At 38.7% G+C, this 24,255-nt stretch overlaps 1 protein-coding gene and 1 long non-coding RNA gene across 2 annotated transcripts; one reads left to right on the top strand and one right to left on the bottom strand.

The window, feature by feature from the left end:
• The first annotated feature begins 8,132 nt into the window (after positions 1–8,132).
• LOC141608094 (uncharacterized) lies at positions 8,133–10,685 on the top strand. Its single transcript, XM_074427447.1, has 3 exons — positions 8,133–8,447; positions 8,533–8,649; positions 10,185–10,685. Exons 1-3 carry the CDS (start codon positions 8,133–8,135, stop codon positions 10,683–10,685), a joined length of 933 nt encoding a protein of 310 aa, XP_074283548.1.
• A 626-nt stretch (positions 10,686–11,311) lies between these two features.
• Positions 11,312–14,339, bottom strand: LOC141609138 (uncharacterized). Its single transcript, XR_012527240.1, has 3 exons — positions 13,972–14,339; positions 13,688–13,816; positions 11,312–11,663 (listed from the first exon to the last, which is right to left on the bottom strand). It is a non-coding gene; the product is annotated as an uncharacterized LOC141609138 (long non-coding RNA).
• Between the last annotated feature and the right edge of the window lie 9,916 nt (positions 14,340–24,255).

The raw sequence follows: 24,255 nt of genomic DNA, 5'->3' as shown, positions 1-24,255 counted from the left end.
GAACCGAATACCTTGAGAGATATTACAGTGTGGGGTAATTTAAAATAAATATCGTTTATTTGTCTTAGAAGTTACTGCGGTTACGGGGACGTAACCTTGCTTTTAAGGAGAGGGGATGTGATATGATTTTAAGCATTGGTATATGCATGTGGTTATGAGAAAAGTATGTTGGAATATATGTGGGAGGTGTAATTATGATTAACATGTGTAGTACTACGGAAAATGCGTGGAATTGTGAAGAATGTAATTTGGTTGATTTCTCGTAATTTTACACTTGATTGCTTTGGCTGCCATTTACTGCCTGTTTAATATCTTTGTACGAAACTTTTATGTGTGATAGCCTTGTGATTAGCTTTCATATGCCGCTGTTTCATGCTTAAATAATGTACGGTTTAAGAGAAATGAATATTTTAGTGGACAGTGGTCAGAATATTCCTGTATAGTGATGTTTTCGTCAATTTTTTTTGTAAAAAATGTCATTTAAAGTTTACATATCATTTATGCATGACTCCAACTCCACTGTTAAAAAGATTCGTATATGTTTCTAAATTGATAAGTCACGTTGCAAGATAATATTTTAACGATTTATATTGATTTTTACAAGTTGACCTATGATTCTGAAAAGTTGCTGTAAAATTTCTGTTTCGTTCAAATAAATTGTAAAATTCATTATAAATTGATCTTATAAGCTTTGGCCTTGATTCTTTCTCTCATGAATTTTTAACTATCTGTATTTTCTAAAAAGTATAAGTTCTCAAGAGGTAATTATGTTATTAATTATTAATGATTTTTGGGAAGTTGTAACATGTCTTCTTATCCTTGAAAAATGTAAGTTTTTGTTTTCTCATCTCTTGCACCATGAAATTTGGATGTTGTAAATTATGTGAAGTAGAATAACATGTCTACTGATATGTGAAATGTGTTTCCCTAAGCCTATATATTTACATTATTGTATGCATGTTTTAGTTAGACTTCGTAGGGTTATATAAATTAAGAAAAGATTAACTAAATAATTATGTGTATCTTTTGTTATAGATTATGATTTATCCTGGCAATGTATTCGTCAGTGGTTAAGTAAAGTAGTTAAGTTTTAATAAAGATTAGTTCGAATATACTATACATGTGGTTTTGCTATTTTAAAGTAATTCAAAGATTGTTGTTTTTCATTTATCCATCAATCGATGTTGTGTTAAAGATAATAGTTGTCTTATGTTACAATATGTGTTACATGTTCTTGAGAGGTTACAATGAATGGTTTGTTTATTGCTGTTGTTTGATATTCCGAACTTCGAGGACGAAGTTTATTTTTAGGGGGATAGAATTTGATACTTCAAAATGTTGAGTTATTGTTGTGACAACTTTTGATAAGTTGATAATAGTAAATAGATAATTGTGTTATTACAAGTTGGAATGATGCTCAGTTGTGTGGATGTTTATAGATGTTGTTATAGTATGTATGGGCGAACTTCGGGACGAAGTTCATTTTAAGGGGGGAAGACTGTAATACCCCGTAATTTCATAAGTAGTTATATGAATAATTTATGTAATTCAAATAATTAATTAATAATAATCGCATTTATAATAATAATTGCAAATAAGATGCTAATTAAATAATAAAGTAAGTAAGCAAGTCGGGAATTTGACTTAGCTAGTAATAACGCCTTGGGCCGTGTGATATATTAAGTGGGCCGATTATATTAGGCCTAGTATGAGTATTGGTCGGGATTTCAAGCGGGATTTAATAATAATAATAATAATAATAATAATAATAATAATAATAATAATAATAATAATAATAATAATAATAATAATAATAATAATAATAATAATAATAATAATAATAATAATAATAATAATAAGTATAATAAGTATAATAAGTATAATAATAATAATAATAATAATAATAATAAGTATAATAATAATAATAATAAGTATAATAAGTATAATAATTAATGGTAATTAATGGTAATTCCTATAATAATTAGAATAAGGCAATAGTTTTCTAATTGGTATCATATACTCTCTAAACCTAGACTATAAATAATAAGATATCTGAAAAATAATTCACAAAGATAGAAGAAGGAGATTTAAGAGACGGAAAGAGCAATTAGCGATAAAAGGTAAAGATGGTCGTAATTTATGTTTATATCGTCTTAATGATTAAAGTTATCGTTTATTCACCGTATTGACCACCGTGAACAGTGTCGTTGACCTTAAAAGTTGCCCTTGACCGTAGTGTTTCTAGTGGGACCAACCGTGACCTTCGTCGACCACCGTGGGTGGCAGAATTGGTGTCTAAAGGGGCGGTTGTCGCGGGATTTAAGACGGAATTTTTAGCTTGCGTGTTTGTAATTGGGTGGTTGGTATTGTCGGCAGGGGCGATCCTAGTGGTGGTGTCTAGGTGGTTTATGGTGGTGGTTGCTACGGTGGTTGGCGGTTGTGGTGGTTTTTGCGTGTAGTGTTGTTTATACGGGTCTTGTGTCGTGTATGGGTGGTCGTGGGTTGTCGTGTAGGGTCGTGGCTGGTGTTGAGATCACAGTGTGTCAAGGGAGACCATGGTGGTGGCCACTGGTGGTTGTGGGGTGGTGTAAGGAGGTGAGTGCGTGTGTTGTGTTTGTTGGTGTCGGGTTTAAGGAGGGAAGTTAGGGCGTGAGTTTGTGACTTGTATACCGGGGTTGTTGGTGGCTGGGCAAGTCCAGGGACACCGTGGGATGGGTGGCAAACCACGGTGAGAGTGATGGTGGAGAGTCTTGGTGGGGCTGGTGTTGGAGGAATTAGTTATCGGGGTGGCTGCGACGGGACCGTGTTGTGTAAACACGGGTTTCGAACCATGGTTTTAGCACGACTAGACCTGGGTTGGGGTAGAATGGTGCTTGGTGGTTAGGTCGGCCCTAGTAGAGGCGATAGGGTGGTTAAAGGGGCTGACTTGCGTTGGGTTGGCCGGAGATAAGAGAAAATCGCAATTATTCGCGTAACCCGGTCTTATACACCTTCCGTGGGTATTTAGACACGAACTTGGGTTGGTTGGGACCGTGGAGGAGAGACGAGTTGATTGGTGGTAGTTATGGGGTCACAGGTGGGACAATGGTGGCAGGGTAGCCGGAAAAGCGTGAAACATGGGTAGTTATGGGCTGGTTATGTCGTGCGTGTTGCTTGTGGTTGTTGTTGTAGGTCGTGGGTGTTAGGGCTAGGGTGTAAGGCCGTGGTTAGGAGGTGGACAGAGGTGCTAACGGTGGGGCTGAGGTGGTGGTGTTGCCGTGAGCTTGTCGGGGTTGTAACGAGGTGTGTGTGGTTGTGTTTGTGAGTGTTTTCACGGGAATGCATGGGTTGAATTCCGAACGTGCAAAGGTTTAGGTCTATGGAGTAGAAAGTAAAAGTGAGATCCTGAAAAAGGGATGAAAAGAAGAAAAATGTATCGTTGTACTCTCCTCCTCCTATTTATTCTAAGATAGAATTAAAAAGATCCACTAGGTAAAACTTAAGGAGTGCGTAAAAATAATATCCACGGCAAAATCACTCGATTGAGCAGAAGTAATCCACTCGATCGAGCACAATCAAGGCAAAACACCTCGATCGAGAGAAAAGAGTACTCGATCGAGGAACCTAGTAAACGCCCTTCTCGATAGAGCATAGTAGTTACTCGATCGAATATCCTCAGCAATAAGAAGTGGTCGATCGACCAGTTTTCAGCTGCCAATCAAGTCGATCAAATTGTGTCAGCGTGGATGTACTCAAAACACCTTCTGAAGCCACTTCACGCGTCTCTAACTGACAGATTCCAAGCTCGGATTCTTCTTTCTCCAAAATGCATGCAAACGGGACATCTTCAAGCTTGATTTAGCTCACTTCAGGTCCAAACCTGCAAATAATACAAGACAGACTAAAGTAAACTATTCGAGGGCATTTGTAGCTAGATGCTACATAAATAACATAGAAATGCGTGTAAATATAGGATAAAAACCTTATATAAAATGCACGCATCAACCACTACTCAACTCTCCACTCAACCCCCAACACAACCACCCCAAAACGCCCTTGGTCAGCCCCCAAACGAAACGTGAAAACTCAGTCAAAAGACGATTGTACAACAACACTAAACTCCTTAGATCTACTTGGTCAATCCGAGTTTTGGGTGGTCAACTGTAATACTCCGTATTTTATAATTATATAATGATAATATTTTATTTTATTGTATTTAGCGAGTTGGGATTGAGACGGAAAAATAATAATAATAATAATAATAATCACGGTTTCCCACCAATTTCTTGTAAACTTTGATTTTATTTTAATGATAGCTGCGCGCATCTTATTATTAAAAAAAAAAAAAAAATTAATAATAATAATAATAATAATAATAGTAATAATAATAGTAATAATAATAATAGTAATAATAATAGTAATAGTAGTAGTAATAATAGTAATAATAATAATAATAAACAACAACAACAACAACAATAACAATATTAATATTAATATTAATATTAACAAGCTACATGTACATATACCCCCTTATCCACCCATACTACCTTATCCCATTTCATTTCCCACCACACAAAAATTGAGGGAAATCTTTGATGCGTGAATTTTATATAGGGTTTCTATCCTATATTTACACGCATTTCTATGTTATTTATGTAGCATCTAGCTACAAATGTCCACGAATAGTCTACTTTGTTTTGTTTGGTGTTACTTGTAGGTTTGGACCTGAAGCGAGCTAAATCAAGCCTGAACCTGTCCCGTTTGCATGCATTTTGGAGATAGAAGAATCGGAGCCTGGAAGTTGTCATCACCTAGGGATGCGTGAAGTGGCTTCGGAAGGTGTTTCGAGTTTATCCGAGCTGACACAGTGGTAGCTAACTCGATCGACTAAGTTGACTGCTAAAACTGGTCGATCGATTACCCTTTTGTGCTGAGAACTCCCGATCGAGAGGATGTATATGCTCGATCGAGGAGGGTGTATGAAGAGTTCCTCGATCGAGTACCTGCTTTGCTCGATTGAGGGGTTTGACCTTTGTTATGCTCGATCGAGTAGTTTGCTTTTACTCGATCGAGAGGTTTTGACGCTAGAATATTTCTACGCAGTCTTTAAGATTGACCTATTGGGTATTTTAATTTTATCTGAGAACGGAAGATATCTTTTGGGGAGGACAACTCTCTCTGGCTCCTTACTCCTTAGACCTAAAACTCTAGCTTTTGGAATTCATTGTATTGGGTATTTTCCATCCTTAATTTCGATTATTAGTGATTTCTATTGTTCTTGTTTGCCATCTTCTTCCTCTATTACTTTAGTTCTTGTCTTCTTTAGTAATTAATTTCTAGTATTAGGTTTCATAATTTATCACTTTATTATCATGTTCAAGTTAATTGTTTCATTCGTTATTGTTAATTTCTCAATTTTCATTATGCATAACTAATCTCCTAATGCTAGGACTCAGGGGAGCCATGGTAATTAGGGAGATTAAGATTAGGTGATTAGGCTTGGCTAGAATTAGGTTTGTGTTGTTAATCACCGCATTTAATAGCAATTAGCTGCTTGAGTCGACGCATTTAGCTGGTTGATTTGGTACACCTTGACCTAGATCGAAAGATTGGGAGGGGTAAGACCTGCGGTGAACATTAGGACATTCTAATGAGGGCGGAAGCTAAGTTAGTAATGTTTTAGGGCGAAAAGCGGACCGAAAGGACCTTTTCATTACCCTGCAGACCGAGTTTATGCCGACATTTGACCCTAGATTGGATCTCTAGAATACCATGGTGAACCGACTGTCCTAGTTGTTTCTCTCTTTCTAGTAATTTCGATAGAATTTATTGCTTGTTTCTTTCTTGTTCCTTTCCTCTAGATCTCTGTAGTTTAGAACAAACAATCAACCCCCAAGAAATGGTTACCTAGGCAGACTTAGTTTAGCATACAGAATTCCCATCTCCCTGTGGATACGATACCCAACTGCCTCTACTACATTTTATAGAGACCGGTTGGTTTTATTTTTGATAGGTTTGCGACAGCCATGTCAAATTTTAGCGCCGTTGCCGAGGAGACGGTGCTATTTTGTTTTCTTTATATTAAGTTTGTCTCTGGTCTCAAGGAATTTATTCCTTGAGACAGTTCACATATTTTTCTCTAGTGCTATAGTTGTTTTGCAGGTGATCCGTCCTAGAAGAGGGCACTAAATGCTATTCTTAAAATTTCATTTGCTAAAATGGCTAACATCGCTAGTCACTCTTAACCTACTGTAGATTCCTTACCCAAGGGTTTCCTACTTCCTACTACAGATGCTGGTACCTTTGGAATTCATCCATCTTACATTCAGTTGGTTGAGAAGAATCTTTTCAGGGGAGTAGCTGGTGAGGATCCAGGCAAGCACATGAAGTTGTTCACCGATTACTGCTCCGCCATTCCTTTAGTTGCTGGGGTGACACAAGATAGGGTCAAGGAAATTCTTTTTCCTTTTTCTTTGACTGATGATGCCCGGGATTGGTTGATAGATCTGGATAGGGAAGCTGCTGGTGTGACTGACTGGAATTCTCTGGCATTAGCCTTTTACAGAAGGTACTTTCCTCCACAGCGCACCAACACATTAAGAGGCCAAATCACTAATTTCACACAATTGGCCACTGAAGATTTGAGTGAAGCTTGGACTAGGTTCAAGAAGCTGGTTCGCTCTGTACCTCATCATGGCTTCCAACAATGGTTCCTTTGCAACCAATTTTAGAATGGGTTGCATGACGATCAAAGAGTCGTATTGGATGTGGCAGCCAAAGGAAGATTTCAGAAAAATATTGAAGACAATATGGGATGGCATCTTATTGAAGACATGGCCATTCATATAGCTGAGTATGGGAATCCTAGAGGAGGTAGGCGCGTGAGCGAAAGAGATGGTGAATCCCTTGTAGCTGAGTTAGAAGTTCTTAATGCTAGGTGTGACAAGTCACAGAGTCTGCCAATTTTGGGTGATCAACAGCAGGTCCATGCTATGATTGAGCAAGAGGTGTTTTGTGGTAGATGTGGCGCGGAAGGACATGATCCTATTACTTGTATGGCAGAAGTAGAGCGAGTCCATGCTTACCAACAATATAAGCAAGGAATTACGTTCTCCAAATTTTATGAAGCTGTAGCCATACCAAGCATTTCTAATCCTATTAATTCAATACCGCAGCAAGATAGTTTTTCTTCTACAAATACGGAGATAGCGGAGTTGAAATCCTTGGTGCTATCTTTGGCACATCAATTCCAGAAAAATGTGCAAGACAATGAGAATTCTATAAAGAAGTTAAAAGATCAATTCACACAATTTGCATCCGAGCAAATGAATCAAGTGCTCGACCCGATTAATCCAATTAATCTCCGAAGCGGTCTTACTTATAACGGACCAATAATGCCGGAAACTACCGATTTACCTATTGATTGAAATCCGGAAACTGTTTTGGAAGAGCAATTTGACGTTGACGCTGCTGAACCTCGTCAAAGTGCTCGATTGAGTGATTTGGGTACTCGATCAAGCAGTTCTCCCTCTGAAAGTGCCGAATCGAACACCCCTGAAAATGACGAGTTCAATCGAGCAGGTTGTGCCCCTCGATCGATCAGATCCCAGGAGCAAAGTGCTCGATCAAGTGGTAAGGTTACTCGATCGAACGCACAAAATGGCGAAGACACTGTTTTGAGGTCTAAACACGCTGGTGAGTCATCTTCCTCTGTTGCGGAGATGCCAAGTTTAGACAAAGGTAAAGAGAAAGTCGCAGACCCGCTCATTGTTACCAGAATTCCCTACCCAGGATGACTGAAGGATGCTAAGGTTAAGCGACAGTTTGGTAAGTTCGTGGAGGTGGTCAAGAACCTTCAGGTGACCGTTCCTTTTACCGAGCTATTTACCCAGGTACCTACTTATGCGAAATTTATGAAATATATTTTTACGCGTACGACAGAGCTTAGTGAGTTTGAGACTGTTGCCTTCATGAATAAGTCTAGCAATTTAATTCTTAATAAGGCTCCACCTAAACTGAAAGATCCGGGTAGTTTTTCTATTACCTGTACAATAGGAAATGAAGTGATAGAAAAGGCTCTTTGTGATCTAGGAGCCAGTGTCAGTGTCATGCCTTACTCTGTTTGCAAGAAACTTAATATGGGTCACCTTAAAATGACTAATATCACCCTCCACATGGCTGATAGATCGGTTAGACGACCCTTATGTATCCTAGAAGACGTGACTGTTAAGGTAGGTAAGTTCTTTATTCCAGTAGATTTTATTGTCTTAGACATAGCTGAGGATGCTCGGACACCGATTATATTGGGAAGACCATTCTTGTGTACAGCTGGGTCTATTATAGATGTCAAACAAGGGCGTTTGACTCTTGCGGTGGGGTATGACGCTATCACTTTCAGTTTGCCTGGTACACTTGCTAGACCAATGATAGATGATACTTGCTATTCAGTTGATATCATTGATGAGTCTGTTTATGAAGTCTGGTCGGATTCCTTGATAAGGGATCCACTGGAAGCTTTGATGTTGCTAGATGAGTGTGCAGATAACCCGGGAGAACAATGACGCTGTGTTGGATCTGCTTGAAGCTGCAATAGATGAGCGTGAACTCACCAACGCTGAAGAAGAGAAGGTAAAACAGTTGGTAAACACTTCTTGCGCTATTGAGGTAAAGGTACCTGAGCGTAAGCCTCTTCCTTCTCCTCTTAAATATGCATTTTTAGATGATATTGAGCAGTATCGAGTCATCGTTAGTGCTAACCTTAATGATAACCAGCTAACTGCTTTGTTAGCTGTTCTTAAGAAAAACAGGAAAGCCATGGGTTATTCTTTGGATGATATTCAGGGCATCAGCCCTGATATTTGCACAGGATTGAGCTAGAGGAAGATCACAAGCCTTGCAGACAAGGTCAGCGCAGGCTGAATCAGAAGATGCAGGATGTTGTGATGGCTGAGGTTATGAAGCTACTTGCTGCAGGTATTATCTATTCTGTTGCTCATTCTAAATGGGTGAGTCCAGTTCAGGTAGTTCCTAAGAAAGGAGGAACTACCGTGGTTCAGAATGATAAAAATGAGTTGATACCTACTAGAGTTGTGACTGGTTGGCGAATGTGTATAGACTATAGACAACTGAATGCCGTCACAAAGAAGGATCATTTCCCCCTTCCTTTTATTGATCAGATGGTAGAAACGTTAGCCTCTCATAAGTTTTTCTGTTATTTAGATGGGTACTCAGGGTTCTTTCAGATCCCTATTCATCCGGATGATCAAGAAAAGACTACTTTTACTTGCCCTCAAGGTGTTTTTGCTTATCGTAGAATGCCTTTTGGTTTGTGCAATGCCCCATCTACCTTTCAAAGGTGCATGATGGGGATATTTTCTGAGTATATAGAGTCTATTATGGAGGTCTTTATGGACGATTTCAGCGTCTATGGGAGTAATTTTGATAATTGTCTGTCTAACCTTGATAAAGTGTTGCAGCGCTGCATTAAGGTTAATCTTGTGCTTAACTGGGAAAAGTGTCACTTTATGGTCAACGAGGGAGTTGTTTTAGGGCACTTAGTTTCTGATAGGGGCATCGAGGTCGATAAAGCAAAAGTGCAAGTGATTAAGTAATTACCTCCTCATGTTAATGTAAAAGGAGTGAGGAGTTTCCTTGGACATGCTGGCTTTTATCACCGGTTCATCAAGGACTTTTCAAAAATTGCTAAACCACTTACACAGTTGTTACTAAAGGATGCCCCATTTGTATTTACTGATGAGTATCTTTCTGCTTTTAACAAGTTGAAACAGTCCTTGATTTCAGCACCGATTATCCAGCCTCCCGACTGGGAGCTTCCATTTGAGATTATATGTGATGCTCGTGATTATGCACTAGGAGCGGTGTTGGGCTAGCGGAAAGACAAAGCTTTGAGTGCAATTTACTATGCGAGTCGAACTCTGGATGAGGCTCAAGTGAAGTATAATACCACTGAGAAGGAGTTGTTAGTTGTGGTTTATGCGCTGGAGAAATTTCGATCTTATTTGATAGGTTCGAAGGTTACTGTTTTTATTGACCATGCAGCGCTGAAACACCGTCTTGCTAAGAAGGAAGCTGAGCCACGATTGTTAAGGTGGATACTTCTCCTCCAGGAATTTGATCTGCAAATCAAAGACAAGACGGGCGCCGAGAATGTAGTAGCCGATCACCTGTTGCGATTACCGCAGCAGGAGGAAGAGGATCTTTTACCTATTGATAATTCTTTTCCTGATGATACTTTATTTGCGATTACTACTAACACAAGTGTTGATCCGTGGTATGCAGATTTTTCTAACTACGTTGTAGGTGGTGAGCTGCCACTTAACATGTCTTATCAGCAGAGGAAGCGATTTCTTCATGATGCGAAGCGATATTTCTGGGATGATCCTTATTTATTTAAGGAGTGTGCTGACAGTCTTTACAGACGGTGTATTCCGCAGTGGGAGACCAGAGCAATTCTAGAGGGATGTCATTCTTCCTCTTATGGCAGTCACCACGGTCCGTCGCGAACCGTGACCAAGGTACTTCAGTCTGGTTTTTTCTGGCCTACTCTGTTTGCAGATGCTAAAGTGTTTGTTTCAGCTTGTGATGCTTGCCAGCGCTCGGGAAATATTTTTAGGAGACATGAGATGCCCCAAAATGGCATTCTAGAGGTTGAAGTTTTTGATGTCTGGGGCATTGATTTCCAATGACCTTTTCCATCTAGTAAAGGTAACAGATATATTCTAGTAGTTGTAGACTATGTGTCTAAGTGGGTAGAGGCTATTCACTAATGGAAAAACCCCCTATTGCGTCAGTGGTAGAGGGCCTTTTGCGTCGGTTTTGGACTGACGTATATCGAGGGGTCGTATTTGTTATGCGTCAGTTGTGGAACTGGCGCAAAAAGTCTAACATTTCCGTCAGTTTTATTATAAGAACTGACACAAAAAGGTGTCATTTGCGTAAGTTGTAATAATAGAATGGACGCAATAGACTGTTACAACCGACGCAAATAGTTGTTATTTGCGCCAGTTCTTCCCAAAACCAACGCATTTGCTCTTTTTTTTTTTGCGTCAGTTATACCACAAACTGATGCAACTGATAATTTGTTTTAGCACCAATTTATTTAACCATTTGCGTCATTTGTTATCATAACTGATGCAAATGATGCAATTATTGTTTTTTTTTATATACAAAAAATTGCTACCAAATTTTCGGCAAAACCTCCGCGTAAAACTGGCAATTCGAATACAAAAACTTGAAAAACCGTAACACGAAATTCATCCAACCACCAATACATTACATGTAAAGCAACATCACATTTCATTCAACCCAACAACGTTCCAAATACAATCCTATGTATATAAAATCTCACAAATGTCTTAGTAATAAGCTAATTAATCTATACTAAATGTTCTTTAAACATCTACTAGCCAAATTCATATCGCTGATTGACATGGTTGAAAAATGAATGTGTAGACGTGATGTATTATGAAGATGAAGAATATAAAACCCTTGTTCACACACCCCTCTTCAATGGACCGGGGAACGTTAAAAGCTAAAGTCGACATCTCTTCCAATGTAGTATCACTGCTTGCTTTGTGCAAACGAACAGTATTTTGAAGAGCCTCGATGTGAGAAATTTGAAAGGTCTTTGAAGTCATCACCTTTTTCTTTAACTCAACCATAGCCTGTGAGGAGATGGAATTAGCAAATAACAAGGTACAACAAAAGACCGTGCAAAGAAAAGAACTTGTCCAAAAAAGAATGAATAACACAATAAATATTAAAAGGAAGAAGAAGTGAACTACTTAGCATCAAACCTTCTATAAAGAAAAAAACCTTCTATGATTGCATCTATATTGTACCATCTACTTATACATTGATTTCATAATGATTTTTTTGCTAATTTTTGAACATTCTGAACTAAGGCACATTCTTTTCAGTTCTCAATTAATTAAGACTAGTTATAAACACATGAGAGAACTAGATGCTCAGAAAAAATACCCCATGAAACACAGTTTTTCCCACTTGATTGATTAGTGTATTATCAAACGTTAGTTACGTACTAAACTAACATTATACCCATCAATGATCAAGGGAAACTAAGCAAGTACTTCACATACGCCATAGTTGAATACAAGAAAACTTCATTAATATAAAAGCGCGTGGATATTACTTTGAAAATATTAGGTACACTTTATGGAGCAAAGAAACATAATCAATAACAAACCTAGAGCTATGAAAAATAATCAACAAATCACACATCTGGTTCAGCACATCAAAGCCAAATGAGAATAAGATAAAAAAGATGTAGGGGATTAAGTAATTAGTAAGGATAAAGGTTTCAAAACCATCTTCAGTAATATCGAGATATCGAATAGCTGATACTGAACACGGTTGGCATAGCATGAGATCTTATATGTCGCGTATTTTGATACTAAGGTCCTTAATCAGAAACATGGATAGTTGAAAATTTTAACCAAAGAAAAAATTGAGAGTTTAGTTCTTGACTTACCGTTAACTCATCAAAGCCCACCAATTTTGAGCAATCTCAATGTCTAAGAGTTTCTGGCAGTTTAACCAGCAATGTAAATTAATTGAACATGTCGAAGGTTGAGAAAATCAAACTAATACCAAAATGGTGTACATTTCACAGGATGAGTATCAAACTATCAATATAAATCAAAAACAAAATTTAACTATCACCTTACTTAACATCAGAGATAACTCGAATAATTTGGGAGTAAATCGCTTGTGATCGATCCTACATAAAATCCTTTAATATCATTAATAGTGATATTAATATAAGATGATAAGTTTGGTTAGATAGTTTAAAAAATAGTTGACAATCCATAAAAAGAGTAACAATAAAACATAGTACCATTATGCTTATGGCTACAATTAAAAACACAAATACTTCGTCTCTCTTTGTAACTGGACCCACGAGTAAGTAGAGTCTCGGGATTAGATGGGTAGAAGGATAACCTTATTAGAATTAGTTGTGTAGATTCCTTATATCTTTAGCCACTGTGACATAAAATAGTAGATAAAAGACCTTTCAAGTCTCAACGACACTTGATCAACGATTACATACAACAATGTTACAGAAACATTTACAATAGTGAACCCTAAATAAGGCCATCTAAGAGAAAAATAAGGGGAGAAAACTTACACTTACACAAACCACTGTTGCCCTCGTTACTAATGTCGCTCTGTCCGATTTTTAAGGTTAGATTGGTTGTTAAATACATACATGCCTCTATGTGAAACAATGGGATTAGGTGTAAACACCAAGGCAGTCTAGCATATAACAAAATCAAGCAAAAGCAATGGTTAAACATTTGTAAATTCAGGTTCCATGTTACATCCTTAAAACTAACACATAGAAAAATCAAGCGAAGAAATGGTAAAACATTCCGGAAACTCAATATCCCAGATTACATCCCCAATACCAAGACTGAGAGTAAGCACCAGCGGGAGAAAAGGCAATTTATTTTTTGATACTCAGAGATCATTCTTAAATAGAAATATCGTTAATAACGAATTAAATATTTCACTACCATTAACTCTCAAGATATTCTCTCTTAAAGTGAGCCTTGAGTAAAGGAACAATAGCCAAGCCTAACAAATTAAAGATAGATAAAAGGTTATTCATTGGCTCACAAAAGAACTACAATTAAGTTACAAGGGTATATTAATATATAACACAAACCTCAATAGACATTCCAGAGAGAATGTGTGTTTTAGACATTCTTGTCTTGGTTATACTTCCTAGCCAAGGCCATCAGAGAGGGCTGAATTATTCCACCACATAGCCTTAGAACAAGATGCAGAGTCGACTCTACGGGAAACAATTAACAATTTAAAGTTCAGCATGTGGGTCGAAAAGCAGGAGTGGGACCACAGACATGAAATGAGACATAAAAATGCGATATATGATCTCAACTCGATAATATACATGATACATGAAATAAGCAGGATATTGAAAGAACAAACCCTTCTGAATGTTGTAATCAGCAAGTGTGCGGCCATCCTCAAGCTGCTTCCGGGCAAAATTAATGACGCCATAAACACCACCAACCAACCAGGTGAAGCCTTGAGACTGGCTTTATGTACTTTGATTTATAATTGAACAAAAAGGAATGCAGAAACTCAGCGTAAACACTAATGGAATGCTATTCATATCAGACCAGGGGAACTTCTCTGACTCCTTAATCAGTGAACCACTAGACCACAACCATGGTCCATCAGCTGCTCGCTATAATCCCCACAACAAGGATGCAATTATTAACCATCACTTCTAAAAAATGTTCTTATTTGTAGGGCTATGCACTCCCACTCCCCTGCCAACAACTTGCCATTTGGCAACTTGTAATTGGCTCGGTAGTCAGTCCATGTCTTAACAGGAGGATTAATTTTGAAAGATTTAGTCCTTAAAAGGGCTGACTGTTTTTAAGCACTTGAAAAATTTAGTCCCCAAAACAACTAAATCAAATTGAAAAGATCGGATCGAAAGGCAAATTATGCGAAAGAGGCCGACTTTATAATCTACAAGGAAGGGGCACACAATAGTGTCATGTGACATCATAACAACAATAAGCTATACTACTGGTCGGGCTCAATAGGAGCTTTGTTTTCGGTTACTTGTCGTTAGGAGTACCTAGACCAAAACAATATTTATATCTCCACGAACAACTCTACTATTAGTAAAGAGGTAAGTAAAGGTCGGATCCCAAAGGACGGGTATTAATGTAGGATTTTCGATTGCAAGTAGCGGTGTCTAGGGGTGTCACAATTTGGGTTGATGAAATAAGATCACTAAACTAAATAGCAATAAAAGTAAACAAGCAAGATGATTGAAATGAGATGTAAACAATTGATAAAAAACACTAGGGTGTCATGGGGTCATAGGGGATTCATGGGAATTGATCATACAAACATATTCTCAAATTATAAGCAAGCAATTATTGTTGTGATGGATTGAGTTTGTTTATATCTTACAATCCTAGGAAGGTTTGGGTCCCGGAGCCGAATCGATTAGATTGTACAACACCTACAAGTCGACTTAATCCACCCTACTCAACTATTTGCATGGTCTAATGAGACTCGAGTTGGTTTATGTCTTACAAGTTTCATTGAAAAGGTAAGTGATGGTTGTAAATGCAAGGATTCATAGGCTTAGCATTTCATCAAACATAACATGTGCATAAGTTGAGATCACAACAAGCAAGCAAATAAACTATGAAAACATATTAATTTAAGCATGAATCATCCCCCATGTTGGTTTCCCCTAATTACCCATTAACCCTAGTTAAGGAAAATACTCACTCATTATCATGGTAAACATGCTAGCAAGGTTGTCAATCATACTAACAAAGCAAAACATGATGAATAAATGAAGATGATTAACAATAATTAAAAAGGGATTAAGAGAGTTATACCTACTAATGATTCCAATAATAAAGCAAAGAATAATAGAAGTACTTGATGAATGATTGGAAGGTTGTCAATCTCCCAACAATAACCCAAATAATCTTCAATTACCCAAAATAAAGGATGAACAAAAGAGAAATTAAGGAAATGAGATTTGTATTAAGACTTGATTAGGGGTTGATTACAAGATTAAAGAGAGATTAGAATGATATAAACTACACTAAGGATTGATAATAAGAACATGCTTAGCTAATTAGACTAATGGGGTATTTATAGTGGGGATTAGGTACATGAATTAGGGTTTACTAAGGGCTTAAATGACGATTAAGTCCTTGAGGAATCGCTCCTCTCAAAAGAGATGCCGGACTCTTTTTCGCCGGTCTTTGAAAAATATGCGCATCCTTTATAGAACAAGAAGAACAGGAAAGTTGTTGTAACACAATCCGAGCGTCCAAGGCATGAAGACGAGCGGATTGTGGCGTTGTTAGACGAGCGGATTGTCTGGCTGGACGGGCGGATTGTGGCGTTTTTGGACGGGCGTCCATCTGGCAAAGACGCTCGGATTCCTAGTCTTGGACGAGCGTCCCGAGGGAAATCCGTTCGGATTCTGGATCAGCTTCCTTCTTTTCTTCTTTTCTTCCTCTCTTCTTCCAATAATCCTCGGGCATCTTGTCGGAGATGCAAGGATCTTTCCTCATCATTGCCCAACTACTACAATATATACAAATGCCTTCTAGTCTTGTCTTCTCTTTGATGTTTGGTCATTGAATTCAATCAATTTAGCTCTATTTTGCCATGAAAATGCAAGGTTTGCACTCCTTTCCTATCAAGGGAACAAAACCTCAAAGAATATGCAAAACAAAGGACTAAAGATAGTAAATGACCCAATTATGCACTAAAAAGCATAGGAACGAGGCTAATTCGGGGACTAAATATGGTCAAATAATGGTCACATCAAATATCCCCAAACCGAAGCTTTGCTCGTCCCGAGTAAAGAGGTGACAAAAACTAGGACCGTTATTTAAACTAACCTAATAGCATAGCCGATATGAGACAATTAGCGGGTCTCACTCCGCCCCTTCAACTCACAACAAGACAACCATGAGGTAGGATGCCTTCTTGCAAGGCAAGGTGGGTCTTGCCAAATGGGCGACACATCCAAACATTAAAGCTGGTCGGACTCACTTGGAGGTTTAGTTTTTGGTACTTGTCGTTAGGAGCACCTAGACCAAAACACAATTTATAACTCCACAAACAACTCTACAATTAGCAAAAAGGTAAGTAAAGGTCGGATCCCAAGGGACGGGAATTGAGATGAGATTTTCAATTGCAACTAGCGGTGTCTAGGGGTGTCACAATTTGGGGTTTGAATAGAAGATCACTAAACTAAATAGCAATAAAAGTAAACAAGCAAGATGATAAAAAAGGGGTGTAAACAATTGATAAAAGGCACTAGGGTGTCATGGGGTCATAGGGGATTCATGGGAATTGATCATACAAACATATTCTCAAATTATAAGCAAGCAATTATTGTTGTGATGGATCGAGTTGGTTTATATCTTACAATCCTAGGAAAGTTTGGGTCCCGGAGCCGATTCGATTAGATTGTACAACACCTATAAGTCGACTTAATCTTCCCTACTCAACTATATGCATGGTCTAATGAGACTCGAGTTGGTTTATGTCTTACAAGTCTCATTGAAAAGATAGGTGATGGGTAAAAAATGCAAGGATTCATAGGTTCGCATTTCATCAAACATAACATGTGCATAAGTTGAGATCACAACAAGCAAGCAAATAAACTATGAAAACATATTAGATTAAGCATGAATCATCCCCCATGTTGGTTTCCCCTAATTATCCATTAACCCTAGCTAAGTAAACTACTCACTCATTATCATGGTAAACATGCTAGCAAGGTTGTCAATCATACCAAAAAGCAAAACATGATGAATGAATGAAGATGATTAACAATAATTAAAAGAGGGATTAAGAGAATTATACCTACTAATGATTCCAATAATAAAGCAAAGAATAAAAGAAGTACTTGATGATTGATTGGAAGGTTGTCAATCTCCCAATAATAACCCAAATAATCTTCAATTACCCAAAACGAAAGATGAACAAAAGAGAAATTAAGGAAATGAGATTTGTATTAAGACTTGATTAGAAGTTGATTACAAGATTAAAGAGAGATTTGATTTATATAAACTACACTAAGGATTGGTAATAAGAACATGCTTAGCTAATTAGACTAATGGGGTATTTATAGTGGGGATTCGGTACATAAAATAGGGTTTACTAAGGGCTTAAGTGTCGATTAAGTCCTTGAGGAATCGCCGGTCTCGAGGGAGACTCCGGTCTCTTTTTCGCCGGTCTTTGAAAAATATGCGCATCCTTCATTGAGCATGTAGAAGACGGATTTTAGCTGTCACACAATCTGAGCGTCCAGGGCACGGGACGGGCGGATTGTGGGTCTTTTGGACGAACGGACTCGAGGGGTGGACGGGCGGATTGTGGTGGTTCTGGACGGGCGTCCAGCTGAGGAAGACGCTCGGATTGCCTGCCTTGGACGGGCGGATTGTGGGCAGTCCGCTCGGATTCTCTGTCAGCTTCTTGCTTTCTTCTTTTCTTCCTTTCTCTTCATAAAATCCTTTAGGATTTCCTCGGAGATGCAAGGATCTTTTCTCATCATTGCCCATCTACTATAGTATGTACAAAGGCCTTCTAGTCTTGTCTTCTCTTTGATGCTTGGTCATTGAATTCAATCAATTTAGCTCCATTTTGCCATGAAAATGCAAGGTTTGGACTCCTTTCCTACCAAGGGATCAAAACCTCAAAGAATATGCAAAACAAAGGACTAAAGACAATAAATGACCCAAATATGCACTAAAAAGCATGGGAACAAGGCTAATTCGGGGGCTAAATATGCTCAAATTATGGTCACATCCAATATCCCCAAACCGAACCTTTGCTCGTCCCGAGTAAAGAGGTGACAAAGACTAGGACCGTTATTTAAACTAACCTAATAGCATAGCTGATATGAGACAATTAGCGGGTCTCACTCCGCCCCTTCAACTCACAACAAGACAACCATGAGGTAGGATGCCTTCTTGCAAGGCAAGGTGGGGCTTGCCAAAATGAGGATACATCCAAGCATTAAAGCACACAAAATCAAGTAATGGATGCATCTACAAAAGAATAGCCACTTTCCTCATCTAAGTGGCGGAAATTATCTACAAGGGAAGCAATTCAAGGGTACACACTCCTTCATAGATGCAATTTATTCAAACTACTAAGCCTAGAAGGATACCAATAAATCACCTCCAAGTTGTGTCAAGCTAGGGTACCTTTGTCCTCAATCGTTAAATGCTTTCGTCAAGAGTAGACTCCTATGGTGTTAGAAACACTGGAGGATCGCGGAATTCCCCCTCTTGCCTAGACAAGAAGAAGGGTCGCCGCCTCTCTACCATGCACAAAAATGGATACGATGGATAAAGGGATCGATAGTATTTGAGTTTTATTTGGGAGTTTGCTTTTGTTGATTGTTTTTCCCCCCAATTTCTTGTGGCATATAACATTTGAGAACACTTTCTTTTTGCCATTTCTTTTTATTTTTGGCAATTCAACACTTGACAACTTTTCAACTTTTCTTTGCATTTCTTTTTGAACATTTTCAAAGTCACCCCATATGTAGGGAGGGTGGCTTATATTTGAAGCATATGAGTTCTATTTTTGCTCCCCTTTTCTTTTGATGCATTTTGCAAACTTTCTTTCACTTTTCTTTTCATTTCTTGAACTCAAATCTTTTTCTTTTTGTGCCCATTCCCTTTGATGACAAAATGTGGTAGAACATGGATGATGGATGCATGGTTTCAAGTGTCACCTTGGAATAAACGGTAGCCAAGGAGTTATCACACCACAAGGTACTCTTGACTAGGCCTTAATCCATGGGTCAAAGGATACTAGCATGACACATCCTAGGGTGTTTTACAAGTATTCTAACAAGCAAAGTCTTAAGAAGAAAAAGCATCTACTAGGGCCTATGTACACTTGTCAAGCTTCCCAAGTAGACGGTTTCGCAAAATTTTCTAACATGCAAACTACATGCCATGATGCAACTAACATTTATACATCCTAATGCATATGCTTCTACCAACTAATATGACATAAATAGACTAAATGCAAGTCCTAAATTCACATTGTTTTTACCGCATCAATCAAAATAAAGCCACATAGTCATTAACATAAAGAGGAAAAAGGAGATTGGAAAGATCATACCATGCGGTCTTCAATATCCTCATGTCTCGGATGTGGCGTAGTCGATCAATGTGAACAAGGATAGAACAAACACAATATGTACAATAATATATACAAGACTACACTACAAAGGAAATGAACTTGTTTTTGGTTTTTCAAATTTTTCAATTTTTATGATTTTTTCGAAATTTTTGATTTTTTTTTGGATTTTTGAATAAAAGTTAAGTTAGAATTTCCCATCCCCACACTAATATGGGCATTGTCCTCAATGGACAATATGATAGGAAATTATGCAAGTATGATGCATGGATTCTATACTAAATGCAAGCTATACTAAGCTACACTACATGATGCATGGGTTTTTGTTTATGTCGGAGAGCGTAATTTGAATTAGCTCCCGTTGCGTATGCATGTACTTCCCCAAACCGAGATAGACATTATTTCTAATGTCTTAAATTTTGGGGTGGTTCATGCACACAAGATGCAATGCATGAAATTAAATATTATCATTTTGGATAAAAAGAACACCTTAAATGTGGCCAAGGTGTTTGTCCTCATGTTGCTAGGACTCTCCAAACTATGATCAAGATAAAATAAATAAAACAAAGAAAGAATTAGACAAACCTCAAGAGGGTAGGAGCCTCCAAAGTTTGCTAGTCCTCCATCAAATCATCATTGTCATCATTTTCCTCCATAGAAGCGGACTCATCTCCACTCCCTTCTTCACTTCCTTGCTCACTTCCTTCATCATCTTCATTAGCCTCTTCTTCTTCATCTACCTCTTCATCAACACCCTCATCATCAACAACCTCATCTTCACCCGGTCTTTCACCACTAGATGTGCTTGGAAAGAAGACTTCCCTATCCGCCCAACTAGGCAAAGGACATGAAGGATCAAGTAGTCCTTGCCTAGCTAACTGAAGGAGGGGTGGATATTGGGCCAAGTATGCATCTACTCGATCATTATAAGCTTGTTTGTGCATCTCTTGCATAAGTAGAGTCATGTAGTCATTGCCCACTTCAACATCTTTGGGTTTGAACTCTTGATATTTGAATGGATAGGGTGGTGTGCCAATGGAGGAGGAGGGCTCTTCAATCTCGCCCCTTTGTTGACGGATGATGTACTCGGCGCCTTTGGAGAGTGGAAGTAGGTAGTTTGTTCGATGAGCACTCAATCGGCATATCTTGGAAGGCAAAGTGAAAGATCTAGCATCATTGGTTAGCCACCCATAGTTGGTGTCAAGAGGATTATGCTTGACCCACTTGTACTTGTTAATCATGGCATCCATGTCAATGAGATGACCTCCTTTAATCGCGACATAGGTGTTATCCTTGTTGAAATTTGCATCAAAGTGCTTGGCCAAGAGAGTAACTAGACCTCCATTTACGATAAAAGCGGTGTCTTCCTTTCCACAATCAACATTGAGCCATCTTTCCACCAAAAGCCTTAGAGCATTGTAAGGCTTAGTGAATTCCTTTCCAACATTTAAGGCCGACTCAAGTAGAACACAATCGAGCTTTGTAAAGTGATTAGTATCTTTTCTTGCAATTATAGTATTCCCGATGACCTTGTGCCACACTCTAATGCCCGGATGGTGGACTAATAGAGCGCGACAAGCATGAAAGCTTACAAATTTCTTCCCGGAAATTGCCTCCCAAAGAGGAGCGGGGTCATACTTTTCGGGCTTCTTGTGATAACGAGGTGTATCACTAAGGCCTAATGCTTTACTCAAAACATCAAAGGTGATGCGCCTATTCACATTGGCAAGACGAAACTCGATGTATTCTCTAGTCTCTACCTTAGTCACTTTCAATGAACTTAAGAATTCCAAGGTAAGGGAGGGGTATGTCAATTCTCTTGTAGTGAACAATTTTCCCAACCCCATGGCTTCAAAGAAGGGTTTTGTTTGTTCAAGGACACCCAATTTGTTCAAGGCATCTTCACATATGAATTTGGTGGGTAGAATGGCTTTCTTAGCATACTTGGCAAATGTATCCCTATGGGAGTTAGAAATTAAAATTACCTCCGGATAGTTTGATAATTGAGCAATTTCCGGAGTTGTTGTTGTTGTTGCTTCCAAGGGAGGATCTTGTTGTTGTTGAACTTCCAAGTTTGCATTAGCAACCACCATAGCCTTTGAAGCTTTCTTTGCTTGAAGGCTTTGTTGCCTTATTGAGAGTGCCTTTGCCTTGAGTGCCTTTGTTGACCCCTTTGTTCTTGCCATTGATGATTATACCAAGAAAAGATTGAAAATCTTCAATTTCCAATTATACCCAAATCGATTTTAAGACGAAAGGATTTGCCTTTGTATTTCAAAAATCGACTCAAAGGTTGAAGATTTTGGTGCTTGGATTGATTATTGTTGTAAAAGGAGTGATTAATTGTTGTTGTAAGGAAGTTTGAATTTGATTTTGTTGAAGTTGGTTGAGGAAAATCTTGTTTTTGGTGATGGAGAGGATGAGGGTTTTAGGGTTTTTTGGGTAGTGTATGAATGAATGAATGAATGGATGAATGTGGGAAGGGGTATTTAAAACACCCGAAATTTTCAAAACTGCAGGGGGAAGACGAGCGGATTCCCGTCGGGACGCTCGGATTCTGCTCAATTTGGCTTCAGGAAATCTCGCCTAAAGACGAGCGTCTTTCAGTGAAGACGAGCGGATTCTGCAATACAAGATGAGCGGATTCCCTTAAAGACGAGCGGATTCTGTTACAGGGACTTTTCTTAATCTGCACTGGCAAAAAGACGAGCGTCTTCTTGCAAAGACGAGCGGATTCTTTCAGACGAGCGTCTTCTCAGCTGAGACGCTCGGATTCTCTAACAGACCAAAACTTTTGATTTCGCAGCTCATTTGGACGGACGGATTCTTCCACAGACGCTCGGATTCCCATAAGACGAGCGGATTACCCTTAAGGTCGCTCGGATTCCTCCTGGTCTACCCGGATTCAGTTCCATCCGTGCACTTGCATATCCCGTGTCATTTTTCATTCTTCAAATCCCGTGTTCTTCATTGTAGGGGCACTATGAAGGCATGAATAGCCTAGGCAATTGCTATCCCCACACTAAGTTAAAGCACTACACATGAATAAAATCATTAGTCCCTCCCTCACTTCTCTCAAAAATGATGAATATCTTGATCAAGGCATAAAAATCCAAAAATGACAATAATGCAATGTAAGAATTAAAATGCAAGTTAGGGAGTTAGAAATATTTACAAATGATGAATATCTTGACCAAACTCTCATCCTTAGTGAGATGTCATGGGGGCATGTCCAAAGTGTTGTTGATGTTACTCAACACCTTGAAAAAGTAGTCAAAAGCTTGTTCATTATCATGATAAAGATCCTCAATAGATCTTTGCACTTGTTGTCCTTCATGTTAGTCTTGATCGATAGCATTACCAATATAGGGATTGAAAATCCCTTCAAACTCATCGTCCCAAAGACCACAAACTTCGTCTACTTGATCACTAAAAATCTCTTGAGTTGATAGAGACAACTCTCCCATTTTCTTATTTTGGCCAACAAGGCCTTCTTCTTCACTTGTCATGGGTGAGCTTTTCAAGCTCTCTTTGTTACAATTCTCTTGCTCTTTGAATGGAGAATCATCAATTTTCTTCTTTCATTGGAATTCCGACTTCTTCCTATCATCCTTCCGGCTATAATGATCAACCATAAAACATGGTTCATGCAAACGGGGAGCTCTCATGGTCTTGTCCAGATTGAAAGTTATGCTCTCATCTCCCACTTCTAGAGTGAGCTCTCCATGCTTCACATCTATCACCGCACCCGCGGTGTGCAAGAAAGGTCTACCTAGAATGATTGGAATATTGGAGTCTTCTTCCATGTCAACAATGACAAAGTCCACCGGGATGAAAAATTTCCCAACTCTTACGGGAACATCTTCCCATATCCCTAATGGTGTCTTCGTCGATCTATCGGCCATTTGGAGTGTAATGTTGGTGCATTTAAGTTCTCCCATCCCTAACCTTTTACTCACCGAGTACGGTATAACACTCACACTAGCCCCTAGATCACATAGGGCTTTGTTGATCGTTGTGTCGCCAATGGTACATGGTATTGAGAAGCTTCCCGGATCTTTAAGTTTTGGAGGTGAACTCCCTTGAAGTATTGCACTACTCACCTTAGTGAAGGCGATAGTCTCAAGCTTCCGGATCGACTTGTTTTTCGTAAGGATGTCTTTCATATACTTTGCATAGGCCGGAACGTGATTGATCAATTCCGTGAAAGGAATCGAGACTTCCAAATTCTTCACAATCTCCATAAATTTTCCAAGTTGGTCATCAAATTTGGGCTGGGCTTGACGACTTGGAAAAGGAAGTCTAATCACAATGGGTTCCTTCTCCTTGGCCTTGTCTTCATTTTTCTTTGAAACTTCTTCTTTTTATGGTTCTCCATCCTTGGAGTTTTGCACAACTTCTTCTTTGTCACTAGCCTCCACAACTTCATCCTCAACTTGCTTCCTCGGTGCTTCATACCTCGTACCACTCCTCAAGTGGATGGCACTAACCGTTTCATGTCTTGGGGGATTACTTTGAGGTGGTAATTGCCCCTTTTGTCTTTGTGAG

This window comes from Silene latifolia, chromosome 10 (genome assembly GCF_048544455.1).
Source record: "Silene latifolia isolate original U9 population chromosome 10, ASM4854445v1, whole genome shotgun sequence".
Classification (NCBI taxonomy): domain Eukaryota; kingdom Viridiplantae; phylum Streptophyta; class Magnoliopsida; order Caryophyllales; family Caryophyllaceae; genus Silene; species Silene latifolia.
The sequence above is the reverse complement of the archived record's forward strand: the minus strand, read 5'-3'. Positions and strand labels throughout refer to the sequence as shown.

Bases quoted from the DNA above. Each gene is read 5' to 3' on its own strand.
- LOC141608094 (XM_074427447.1), top strand. From the start codon at position 8,133: ATGACTAATATCACCCTCCACATGGCTGATAGATCGGTTAGACGACCC. The intron at 8,448-8,532 runs GTTTATGAAGTC...ATAACCCGGGAG, and splicing joins TTGATATCATTGATGAGTCT to AACAATGACGCTGTGTTGGA. The intron at 8,650-10,184 runs GTACCTGAGCGT...TTACCGCAGCAG, and splicing joins CTTGCGCTATTGAGGTAAAG to GAGGAAGAGGATCTTTTACC.